Source organism: Pituophis catenifer, unplaced genomic scaffold (assembly GCF_029215685.1).
Source record: "Pituophis catenifer annectens isolate HBS135680 unplaced genomic scaffold, rPitCat1.0.hap2 SCAF_3, whole genome shotgun sequence".
Lineage (NCBI taxonomy): Eukaryota > Metazoa > Chordata > Lepidosauria > Squamata > Colubridae > Pituophis > Pituophis catenifer.
The window spans coordinates 144,546,710-144,559,307 of NW_027256883.1; the positions used below are offsets into that span (position 1 = coordinate 144,546,710).

General features: G+C 37.4%; 1 protein-coding gene across 1 annotated transcript in view; it reads left to right on the plus strand.

The window, feature by feature from the left end:
- NEGR1 (neuronal growth regulator 1) overlaps positions 1-12,598 on the plus strand; it is a 522,129-nt gene that overhangs the window by 270,435 nt on the left and 239,096 nt on the right. Inside the window, exon 2 of the mRNA XM_070939458.1 lies at positions 4,409-4,641. Within this exon, the coding sequence (XP_070795559.1) occupies positions 4,409-4,641 (233 nt within the window). The remainder of the gene's footprint in view (positions 1-4,408; positions 4,642-12,598) is intronic.

Genomic DNA, 12,598 nt, shown 5'->3' on the forward strand with positions numbered 1-12,598 from the left:
AAACTGGCCTATTTAGGATCTTCACACCATCCCTCAGGGACATGGTTGCTATTACTATTGGCATGCATTGTTCTATGCCCGACCTATGTTTTTCTCTCCTCTCTTGCAGAGCAGAGAGATTGCAGAGTAAGGGATTGCAAAAGAGTAAGATGTTTGCTCTTCCACATATCAAAAACAATGCAATTGCACAGGCAGTTGAAAAGAGTCAAGAAACAAGAAATTGCCTACAATTTCCTGTTGCCTGCTTGCTTTTTTTTTTCTCTCACACTTCTCCCACAGATCAAAGAGATTGGAGAAGAAAGATTTTCAGGGGAATAAGCTGTTTGCATAGTGTGCCCATGTTCCAGAGCTGCCAGCACAGTTGCATTTCTTTTGATGTGTACAAGACAATAAACAGGCACTCAGACATTCCAAAGGATGAGAAAAGGCAAACAAAAGCCAAAAGTGTGAAACTGAGTAGTATTATATCTTTCCAGCTGAAAAGTACAATCATAGTCATATGATTTCTCACTTAGTGACCACTTCACTTCGGAATAGAGTTGCCGGTCCCAATTAGGATCATTAAGTGAGGATCTATAAAAGCAATAAGAAATCTGGCAGAAATGTATACACCCTTTCCCTATGTCATTTCTGTTTCCTAGACCATACAGTCCAACTACATTTTCCTCCTTAGTGTTTCCAACTTTGGCGTTCCTGTCTCTAATCACCAACAACACATCTTGTGTGCATGTTCTGCTGATTTTAGATTGAATTTGACTATTAACTTGTCAAACTCTTCTTTTTTTGCATCAGTGGTTGGAGCATGAGCTTGGCTAATATAATAATAATTAGGGTAGTTTGTGAAATCTAATGGATATTATTTGGTCATTAACTGCACTGTACCTAAATAATGTCTTCATTATATCCTTCACAATTTTGAAAGCAATGCTATTTCTTCTTTGGTTTTGGTGTCCTTAATAGTAAACCATATGATCTTCTGTCTATGTTGAGCTTTTTCCATACTACTGCTCCCTATTTCCCATGTTCCCACTGAATTTCCTTTTCCTGCATGGCAACATTGGGAACTAGACATCCCAAAGGGTTTTAATCTAGTCATATCATATACACCTGGGGTGTCAAATTTGCAGCCCACAGGCTAGTCATGTGCTGACCACGCCCACCTCCAGTTTAGCAAAGGGGGGAAAAGTTCTGATATGTCACATGATGACAACGTGACGCCATGAGTTTGATACCCCTGATACACACCATTAATACTCTGAAAGATTGTCAGCTGTTCCTCAGAAGTATATTGTGGACTATTCAGCCTTCAGATTCTATCACTCGGAGCTACATCATCACTCATTTTATCTTATCTGCTCATCTAATTAATTTGGTACAATACAGGAGTAGTTTACCATTGCCATCTCCCTCAAAGTATCAAATGATGCATTTGCCATTGTCACTGAAATGATTGTTCACAATCCTCCCTTATTGTTGCTGCTCAATATAGTCACTGCTGGACAGTTTCATGTTCTGCAAGGAATATATCCTCTTGGCATAGAATCCCAGGGTACTTTACCTGTCCCTTCCAGGAACCCCCTTTCATGAGACACCATAGCAGGACTTAAGCAGGGACACTAATGACACACTCCTTTGTAATATTTGCTGAAGCCAGAATGGCTGGTACTAGAGAGAGCCTTTCAAGATAGAAGCAGGTAATTCAATTTATTGGGAATTAAACATAAGGGTCTTCCTTCTGAGTAGATCCAGAATAGGTATTTTACATTAAGCCATTTTATATATTTCTACAACATGCTAGAAATGTCAGGTGCAAACAACCAGATCCATGGATGTAGGGTCGAAGCTACCTATTTATTGTATTCTGCCAGTAATACAGGAATATCCCCAGACTGCTTGCTTTCTCTTGGGTACAGATAGATAATGTTTTGTGGACTTTAGGGAAGGTTAGTCCAAAATCTCCTGTGGCTGAATAATGATTCCAGGCTAATCCTTTGCTTGAGTTCTCTTCCCTGTCTGGCTGGGTGTTTCCCAACAAGAAATTATTTTTAATTTCTGTGAGAAACCTCCTTAATTTTAAATATATGAATAGGTTTCTCAAAAGACAACGAAGTGCCTCATAACTTTTGAATAACAGTCATGCTTTAATCATATATGCATAATACTATGCAGTTACTTTAAAATTTTAGAAATCTGGCTGTATATCTTTAAATAAATATGAAGATCCGGTCATTCTTAATACAAATCTATGAGAACTCCTTGTGCTTTTGTTTCAGCATGAGAATGAAAGTGGCTGTAAATTAGATTCTGTGAGATATCTTGTTCCTTATTTTTGAACTGATTAGTTTCGTACTGTTGGCAGTGACTTACCCTGTTGAAATCAGCTTGGGATTTTGTAGCAATTTTCAGCATGGTGTTTCAACCCCTGAGGGACTGTAGATATTCTGTCAAACCTTTTCCAATGGATGTGTATTTCATTTGTGAGATGTACTGTGCTCATTTAAAAGAACCACTCTTCAATCTGTGATGGAACATTTTCAAAAGCTTAGAGAGGCAGAAGTCTGACACACTGAAGTATTTTTCCTTCCTACAATGTATTGACTCCATTACTATGAATAGAATGTCTGTATTGTATTGAATTTTGTATTGCAGTATTCTAATTATTCAAATGGTATTTTAGATGAAATAAGTAATATACAAAATTGTTATCATTTGCTATAGAAATTACTAAAATCACTACCATTGAAGTACTGGTAAATCTATCTTGCCAATTTTAAAGTGTTTTTTTTTTTAAGAATATGCTCTTAGCACATATTAATATAACAAATGTGAGTAATAAATAGTGGATCAGATAAGCAGAAAACTGCTTATTATAATATTTTGGTTCTGAGAATAGGAATCAAATATAAGAAAATATATTTGGAAAATGTGACAAGTTCTTTTGAAGTCTTTGTTCATGGCTGATTAGTTGCTTGTATTTCTTTGGGGTCCTTTTCAGAAGAACAAAATAATAGTCAATTCAGATCTTAATATTCATCAAATGACTTGCACAAGCCTAATACATAAAATCACTCTAATTTATGGTCAAAATTTCAAATAACTGCATTCCTCTGTCACTAAAAAACAAGGATGCACTATGAAATGTAGATTTTTTTTTAATTTATTTCAAAATCCTTGGGATATTTATTCTAAGAAGGAACTCACAAAATTCTCAAAAATATTCATAAATCAGATATTAGTAGCAAATCTTAATGTAACCATTCTTTATGACACCCAGCTGTACATCTCCACCCCAGGCCACCCCAACGATGCCCTTGAAGTGATGTCCCAGTGCCTGGAGGCCGTGTGGGCCTGGATGGGGAGAAACAGGCTCCGACTCAACCCCTCCAAGACTGAGTGGCTGTGGCTTCCGGTATCCCGATATAGCCAGCTGACGCCATCGCTGGCTATTGGGGGCGAATCACTCGCCCCCACGGAGAGGGCTCATAACTTGGGCGTCCTCCTGGATGCACGGCTGTCTTTAGAAGATCATTTGATGGCCGTGGCCAGGGGGGCTTTTTATCAGGTTCGCCTGATACGCCAGTTATGCCCCTTTCTAGACTCCCTACGCACAGTCACTCAGGCACTCGTCACTTCCTGCCTGGACTACTGCAATGCTCTCTACATGGGACTCCCCCTGGGGTGCACCCGGAGGCTCCAGCTGGCCCAGAACGTGGCTGCGCAGGGGATTATGGGGGTGACGAAGCGCTCCCATGTGACACCTCTCCTGCACGAGCTGCACTGGCTCCCGGTGGTCTTCCGGGTGCGCTTCAAGGTGTTGGTGACTACCTTTAAAGCGCTCCATGGCTTAGGGCCGGGGTATCTACGAGACTGCCTTCTGCCACCAATAGCCTCCCACCGGCCAGTACGCTCGCACAGAGTGGGCCTCCTCAGGGTGCTGTCCGCCAGACAATGTCGGCTGGCAACCCCCAGTGGGAGAGCCTTCTCTGTGATGGCGCCCACCCTCTGGAACAACCTCCCCCCAGAGATACGTACAATAACAGACCTCCGGATTTTTCGTCGGGCCCTGAAAACCTATTTATTTCAACTAGCTGGGCTGGCTTGAGTTAAATTTTAAATTGATTTTAAATTGAGTTGTTTTAATTTACGGCCAAAATATTTAATTATTTTAAACTGCTTTTAAATTTTGTATGTTCTGTTTTTTACTTTGGCTGTTCACCGCCCTGAGTCCTATTGGAGAAGGGCAGTATAGAAATGGAAACAAATAAAATAAAATAAATAATAAATAAATAAATACTAGAAACATATCATTTCATAACTATGTAAGTCATGGGTAACATTAAAAAAAACTTCTTTTCTAGGAAATTAAGATCATTCTATTAATTGCATCCTTTTTTTTTTAAATATACAGATGTTACTTGGAAGATGGAGCTTCAAAAGGTGCCTGGCTGAATCGATCAAGTATTATTTTTGCAGGAGGAGACAAGTGGTCAGTAGATCCTCGAGTTTCAATTGCAACAGCAAATAAAAGGGAATACAGTCTCCAGATACAGAATGTGGATGTGTCAGATGATGGTCTATATACTTGTTCAGTGCAGACCCAGCACACGCCCAGAACCATGCAGGTGTACTTAACTGTAAAAGGTATAAGTGATTCCATTTTCTAAATTTTAATTAACTTTTATAGACAGAATAGATTTGGCATCTGATTGTAAGAGATAATTAACTCATTTATAGTTTTTTTTTTTTGATGCCATGAATTTAAAATACAGTTGGCATAATTGTAGTCACTTACAAACACATATCAAAATGTGTGGGAGTATGAATGTTTTGTGAAAAAGAGATGGGAGGATTGATTGTGTGCTTGCAGAAAGATGTGTGCTATTTGTTAAAATTAAGAGATGTCATGTATTCTAACTTTAAAAGTTAGAATTTTAATCAGAACTCCCATTAAGAAAAAGATTTTGTTTGTTGTTCCCTGTATGAAATATGCATCAGTGTTAAAATGTTTCCTTTTACATAATCCTGTTAGTTTGCCACAGCTAGATACCATTATGAAACAAGCACCAGAAAAAGAATTGAAGATAAGTATCCCCTTCTAGTCTAATACTTTTTTTAAACTGAACTGTATTGAGCCAAGCTTATTGCAGACCTTATTCAACATTTTAGTTACACGTTAAAATAATTTATATCCATAATGATTTCCAAATTATGAATTTGGATTAAACGAGTCCTATTCTTTCTTGCTGTTCAATTCAGCATCCAGTCTAAAACAACCCTGATGTTTCATCTTTTTCTTATGCACCTACTTTAACTTGCAGTGTTGAGATGTCCTCCTTTGTCTACCTTATGAACCTCTTATTTCATCAAAAGAATGCAAAAGTAGAGTGAATTTCTCAGTTCAGTCTAGCATCTCCTTATTTTAGTGGTGGTACAAAGTAAAAATATAAATTATTTTCAGTCTGTTGTCTCTCCCTTACAGCCAACATTGCCATCCCATTTTTCTCCATTAGAGATATATGTAGCAAATTAGATTATTTGCTGAAGTTTTCTGTTGACTACTGCGATATTTCCTAGTTTCATACAGAAACATTACTTAAGTAAGAAAAGCGTATTTTTTCTCCACGGTTTCCATGCATTAGATTTGCTACACTACACTTTTGATTAACCAATACTTCAAATATCTAATAGATCTAATGTTTTCCACCATAATTGATATATGACTCTGGCTTCATAGTTAACCAAAGCACAGAATCTTTGTCAGGATGTTTGTAGTAAACATATACATCATGTGTCTGAAGATAAAGAAAAAGGATGGCCTATATATTCAGAGGAACTTGTGTATTGGCTATGTTTCACATGTAGCAGTAATATGCTTACCAATACAGTGGATTAAGTATTTATTCATGAACTGCAACACAGACTATCATATAAACTGTTCCTGAAGTGGTTTGTTGGTCCCTCTTTTCCCTAGCCAGTTTCCAGCCATCAATGAATTAGTCAGCAGCTAGCATTATTTTTTTTTAAAAAATAACCCCCGAAATGAGAGTGCTATAGAGTAGCTGAAGTGAAAGCCATTCCAAGTTAAGAGAAGAGTTGATATTTTGTTAAAGTTTTCTACCTTAGCCAAATTTGGGCAATGTCACTTCATTCAGGCAGCATGCTAAGTATAACCAAATTTAGTCAAATTTACTATATGAACCAGATCATATTTTCTCTTGATCTATGCTTAGCTTAGTTGGATCCTGTTTTGGTCTGGTGAAGCTGTTCTTCCAGGCACATTAACTTATCTCTGTTTTATAATGTCTCTTCTCAAATAGTGACTCCTGGTAGCATCACCTCTGCATAAGTCTGCTTTTTCCACTCCCAAAATGAAATTCCCTCAGTATCTTAATAAACTATTAAAAAGAAATTCATACATCCCACACTAAGAATATATTGGAGGCAGGGGTGAAATCCAGCAGGTTCTGACAGGTTCTGGAGAACCGGTAACAGAAATTTTGAGTAGTTTGGAGAACTGGTAGCGGGAATTTTGAGTAGTTTGGAGAACCGCCAAATACCACCTCTGGCTGGCCCCAGAGTGGGTGGGAATAGAGATTTTGCAATATCCTTTCCCCCAGGAATGGGGAGGGAATGGGGATTTTGCAGTATCCTTCCCTTGGAATGGGGTTGGAATGGAGATTTTGCAGTATCCTTCCCCTGCCCTGCCCAGCAAGCCACAACATGCCCACCAAGCCATGCCCACAGAACCAATAGTAAAAAAAAAAAATGGATTTCACCACTGATTGGAGGATGAAAAAAAAAAGTTATTCTGAAATTTATTTTAGCTAAGACACCCCCTAAATGCATGCACTTTGATTCGCAGAATTCTTCAGCCTTAATGGGAATACTGAGAATTCTGGGAAATGAAGTCTGTATGTCTGAAAGGTACAAAATTGGTTGAATGATGCCCCGAACCTTAAAAAAAAGATGCTTTGGATCCAGCAATGTTCAAAGTATTAAAAATGTCTAGCATGTGATTCCATCAATTGTGAGCCAAAAAGCAAGAATAGTATCCCATGCTTTTATTGATGGCAATAGACAAAAGAAAATTGTGTCAAAATAGTGTACCTTTGTTGGAAAAAAAACATTTTCTGAAAAATGGATATGGCATTCTGCAAATACTGCAGATAAGATTCAGAGGAAATGAATATGTTTTTCTTTCAGAAACTAGAAAATAACAACAATTACGGTCTTGTAGGGAAAATGGCAAGTTGATGTCAGCAGCTCAGAAAAGCATTTATTTTGGTAATCAAAGTTCTTCCTGTATCTTTTTAGGGAAACAAATAAGCATTCAAGTCATTTCCTGCAAGTATTAATAAAGTTCAAGAGGGATAGATATTATTATTGCAACCAGGGTCGAAGAAAAGAACATAAATACCACTGAAAACAGTGTTTCCAGGAAATTTGCAAAACAAAAGCATGCTGTCAAAACACACTGTTTTTCAGAAAACTCTTTCATCCTTGTCCTGGCAACACAAGTTCAGGTGCACATTTGAACTTGATAATTTGTGTGGTGGGTCACCAGGTACAATGAAACTGAATAGTTAGAAAGACCCAAAACATTTATCACACTTATTGTTAAATTGGGCAAATGAAGGCTCATACAACTGTTCTTTATTGTAGCCTTGTAACATCCAGGAAACTCTGCCTGACAGCTATTCCTTTATATAGGGAGCTGTCAGGCAACTCAACCAATCAGGTTTGAGTATTTTTCCCGCTCTTTCAGAGGACCAGAGTGAAGCCTTCACTGTTAGTATCTAACACCTTTGATCTCATGAGTTGCAGTGCCAAACTGGCTTGGCCATCTGATTGCTGCCTATCTTTTTCCTAAAATGTCCTTTTATGCTGTCACTTCAGATTTCTGTATTTAAGCCCCAATAAAGTACAAACAAAGAAAATCAGATTAGAAATACCTTACGTGTGTGTGTGTGTGTGTGTGTGTGTGTGTGTGTGTGTTTTACAAAAGATAAAAAGATGAATGAATGAATGAATGAATGAATGAATGAATGAATGAATAAAGATTACTTTGTTTATTTAGTGGCATTTATCCTGTAATAAAATCTGGGGGCATACAAGGATAACTATCAGTAATACATTTGACGCTGTATCCTAAGTCGGATCATTGGTTTATTTCATTTGATATCGTCCACTTTACTCACTATGACTTTCCAGATTTTCAACAAAAGGTTTTTATACTAAGATTTTTTTTTGTACTTCAGATGACAGGGCTAATCCTTCTTAGCTTGCTACTGTTGCATGCACTAGTACTGTATATGGTAGTCATTTTGTAAAAGGACAGTGTTTATCATTACTGAATATACAACTGTTTATTGGCATGTTTGTTTGATAAATACTGACAAAAATCCTTGGAGCTCTTGCTTAAGGTCCTTAGGTTAAGGATTTAGATAGTGACTGAAATCATTGCTTTATTAATATTGCTATATGATGGAAATATGGAACAAAGAATAATTCTAATAAATGCCAGGTCTTTTGTTTTAGCAGCAGCGTAGTTATTGTTTGACTGCTGTCATTCATATGAACCAAGATTTAAATATAACCAATGATTTTTTTAAAAAAAAAGTATACTGGGAGAATTTATCCTAGTATATAATATATGCAGTTCTAAAAGCATTTTTTCAAGGTGTTCAGTTGTGTTTTTTAATACTTCCCCCCCCCCACAATTTACTGTATTTCTGGAAATATTTTCCCATAATATTTTGCATATGCTTAAGCCAGGGGTGGGTTCTACTTACCTTTACTACCGGTTCACAATGGGGCCGCAGAAGCTTCCTGATGACATCGGGGTCGGTGAGCGGACCCTCCCGCCAGTTTTACTACCGGTTCTATAGAACTGCGGGCAACCCACCACTGGCTTAAGTTTATAACCATCACAGCTTTACAAATTCCACAATATACAAGGAGCCTTGAATACTTTTCTCTAAGATTGGTATTTTTCTGGTTAAATGGTGAATTACATTAGTTCTTTTCTTCATGTTCCCTAAAGGTAATTAGACTTCTTTTATTTACTGAAATGGCAAATACTCAAGTCATGATGATTTTTCAGAAGCAAATATGTAACCAAACCTTTTCATTCTGTCCTAAATCGATGTACCTTATTCCATGTATTCGTACAAGTAAAACTTTAATATATGGATTTACAGTCTGTTGCCCCAAGATCTCATATACCGTAACTCTCAGAATAGGGCTGCCTTTGAATAGCCTCTGGAAGCATAAAATACCATGGCACAAGCTATTATGGGCACCTTTTACTTGGCACATATGATGGCTGGGTTCTGCAAGCTATGTTGTCTTCCAGTACGCTTCTGAGCTCATTCTAAAGTGCTGCTAGTGATATCCAAAACCCTTCATAGCCTGGGACCAATGTATTCATGGGGCAGTCTCCCCAGTTTCATCTACCCATGAGATCCAGCAGAAAAGACATGTGCCAAGTCCCATCTATTAGGGAACAGCTTTTTCTGCTATGGTGCCCACTTTCTAGAACCTCATTCCTTCAGAGGGTAAACTTGTCCTGACCCTACAGGCTTTCTGTAGGACCTTAAAAACCTGACTTTGTTGCTGAGTCTTGGACCCAGGTGTTGTGGTCTGCCAGCAGCCTGCGGAGCTAGCAGCAGAGTTGGACAGTGAGGAGGCTGGGGAGGACCATGGTCCTGGAGTCTAGGGAAGGCTCGGATGAGGTCTCTGCATCGGACCTCAGTGAGGCAGAAAAACAGGGGGAGCCTCTTCCCAGTGCGCACATGCGCAGCACTGCCAGAAGGCAAGAACAGTTAAAACAAAAGGGACAATTTGGGAGTAGGGCTGGGAGATGACTTAAAAGAGGAACAAAGGCATGTGGGCCTTTACAGGAAGCAACATTTGTTCATTCAGTTCAGCTTAAAGCCTGAAGCTCTGTTTGATTCTGGACTCCATGTGGCTTTGCCAATTAGATCTTTGGCAGTGTGTCAAGGTAGATAAAGGTGGGTGATTATCCCGAAGGACTTCTCCCAAAGAACTCTTTACAACTAATTGGGACTCATCTGTGAATGAACAGAATTAACAGCTGTTGCAATAAAAGAGGTTTTTGGGGCTACTCGTGTGTTTTAATGACTCAGGAAGCCTAGGTCAGAACACCAGTTTATGTGGTTGAGCCTGTATCTCAAATTATCTTGTGTTAGTTGATTTTATCTTATTTGCCTTATATTTGTTATTTATTGTTTTTTTAGCTATCTAGAGTTATATGTTTGAGACGTGTGGCTCTATTAATGGAATGAAAAAATAAATAGTGGTTGAATTCTAATTTGTAATGTAATAGACAGGGAAAAAATATGAAATACGTGGGGAGAAATCATAAAAACTCAGATGGATCTCTGCCATATTCATCTTATTTACATTTAAATTACATTGAAGCAAACTTAGGTTTTGCTTTAGTTTTTATTATGTTGTAGGCTCTAGGCTCTAGTCAAGGGGCAAGAGTATCTCTCAGAACAAAAAAAAAGCTGTGCATTCCATTTTTACTGAGTCACTCATGTTTCAATTTTTATATTGGAGATATTAGGGATAAAAAGAAGAACAAGACACTGCAAACCTATGGGTCAAATTAAGACAATAATATTGTCTGCTCTGGAGAATAAATGATAATATCTCTTGTGCAAACTGGGAATGAATTTCTTTATTTTGCATAGAGATATAAATGTAGCCTGGATAAATAACAGAACTTAATCCACACATTCTTCACAAAATAGTAATGAATCTATTTTCAAACATATATCTTTGCCTTAAAGGTTTTATCTAAACCAGGCCAAACCTATTGTTTGTTAAAGAGGGGGTTTCAAATTTTTCAGGCCTTCCTTCCCTCCCTCCCTCCCACCTTCCTTCCCCCCTTCCTCCATCCATATTCATCCATCCATTCATTCATAAATGACAAAGATAAATAGATATTAACTTTGTGTTCTGGGTGTATATTATGGTATATTACAGAATGTGACTTACTTTGGAAACATTATTCTGATGCCTGACATTGCTGGCTAGTCTGTGGTCAAATACCATAGATATGAATGTTAATCAAAAGAAGTGCTTGATAATTTATGTAATAAAACCTAAAGAGAATAATTCTTGTCCTGATTTATGTGGACTTGCCAACAAAACCTGAGCCTCAAATTAGGCTTTCACTCATATTTATATTGTCTTAAACTGAATCATGTTTATTTTAAAACTAAAAGAAAAAAGAAAATCAGTAAGACACAGTAGAAAGATATGAAACAGTTATATTTCTGACAACTCAATTTTGAGATGATAAAACTGCTTGTTAAAAGAACTGGGATCTTTTGTTTTGTTTTCTTTTTTTGACATTAACGTTTTACATTTCTCTAACTATTGTCTACATTTGAGTTACTGTGGCTGCTAGAGGAAATAATATGATAAACTGTGACCCAATCCACATTTGTATTTTCTTCTGGAGTAATTCAAGCATAGTGCAATCCAATATATATCTACTCAGTGAGTTCAATAGAGCTTGCTCCAAGGTAAGTAGATATAGAACCACAGCCTGAATGTGAAATATTTACAGCAAGTTATATAATTGGAAGAAAGCACCAAAGAAATACTGATGAGAGGAAAAGAAGATTCAAAAGGAAAGAAAAAAAAAACCACCACTGCATTGACAGTGTGAAGATGATTGGCATGGCAGTGGGGCAAAACATGAAATAAGAAAAAAAAATGAGAAAAAAAATGGACAGATTCTTTTAACATTTGAAATTCTTTCTGCCTTACAAGGTGAGCTTTGTTGACCTAAGAACATGTTACTCTAACATGACATGAGGGAAATGTCACTTATTCACTCGCCAGAATGGGGAAAAAATGTCCAAATATATTGCCTCTCTTTCAAAATTAAGCCTTGCATGCAGGCACACATTAACTGAGAAATTCAGAATGAAATATTTCTTTATAATTGTGATATCTATTCATTTTTAACTCCAATACTAGCACTACTCTCTAGCATTCCTTCCATTTTATCTATTATTCAGTACATTGTGTTAACAATGAGCCCAAGCCTCTGGATTGAATTTCTGTGTGCTGCATACATTAAACATATCTCAGGAACACTGGCTATGCTTATCTTGGGATCCAACAATAAAAATGAAATATCAATCATAATTAGCCCATTCCGGCTTGTTTAAAAATGTAAGGATAAATATCAATATAGGATACAAATAAAAAATGATTTCCTAATGATCAATTGGATTCTGCCTTTGCTTCTGCACTCGGGCTCTTTCTGAAACTAAAATAGTAATAGCACTTAGACTTATATACTGCTTCAAAGTGTTTACAGCCCTCTCTAAGTAATTTACAGAGTCAGCATATTGCCCCCAACAATCTGGGTCCTAATTTTGCCAATCTCAGAAGGATGGAAAGCTGAGTCAACCTTAAGCCAATGAGAATCGAACTGCTGGTAGTCGGCAGAATTAGCCTTCAATACTGCATTCTAACCACTGAGCCACCACAGCTCTTGTCATTGGACTAGTTTACAAATATTATTAAATGCATGCATGCCATGTAATAGCTC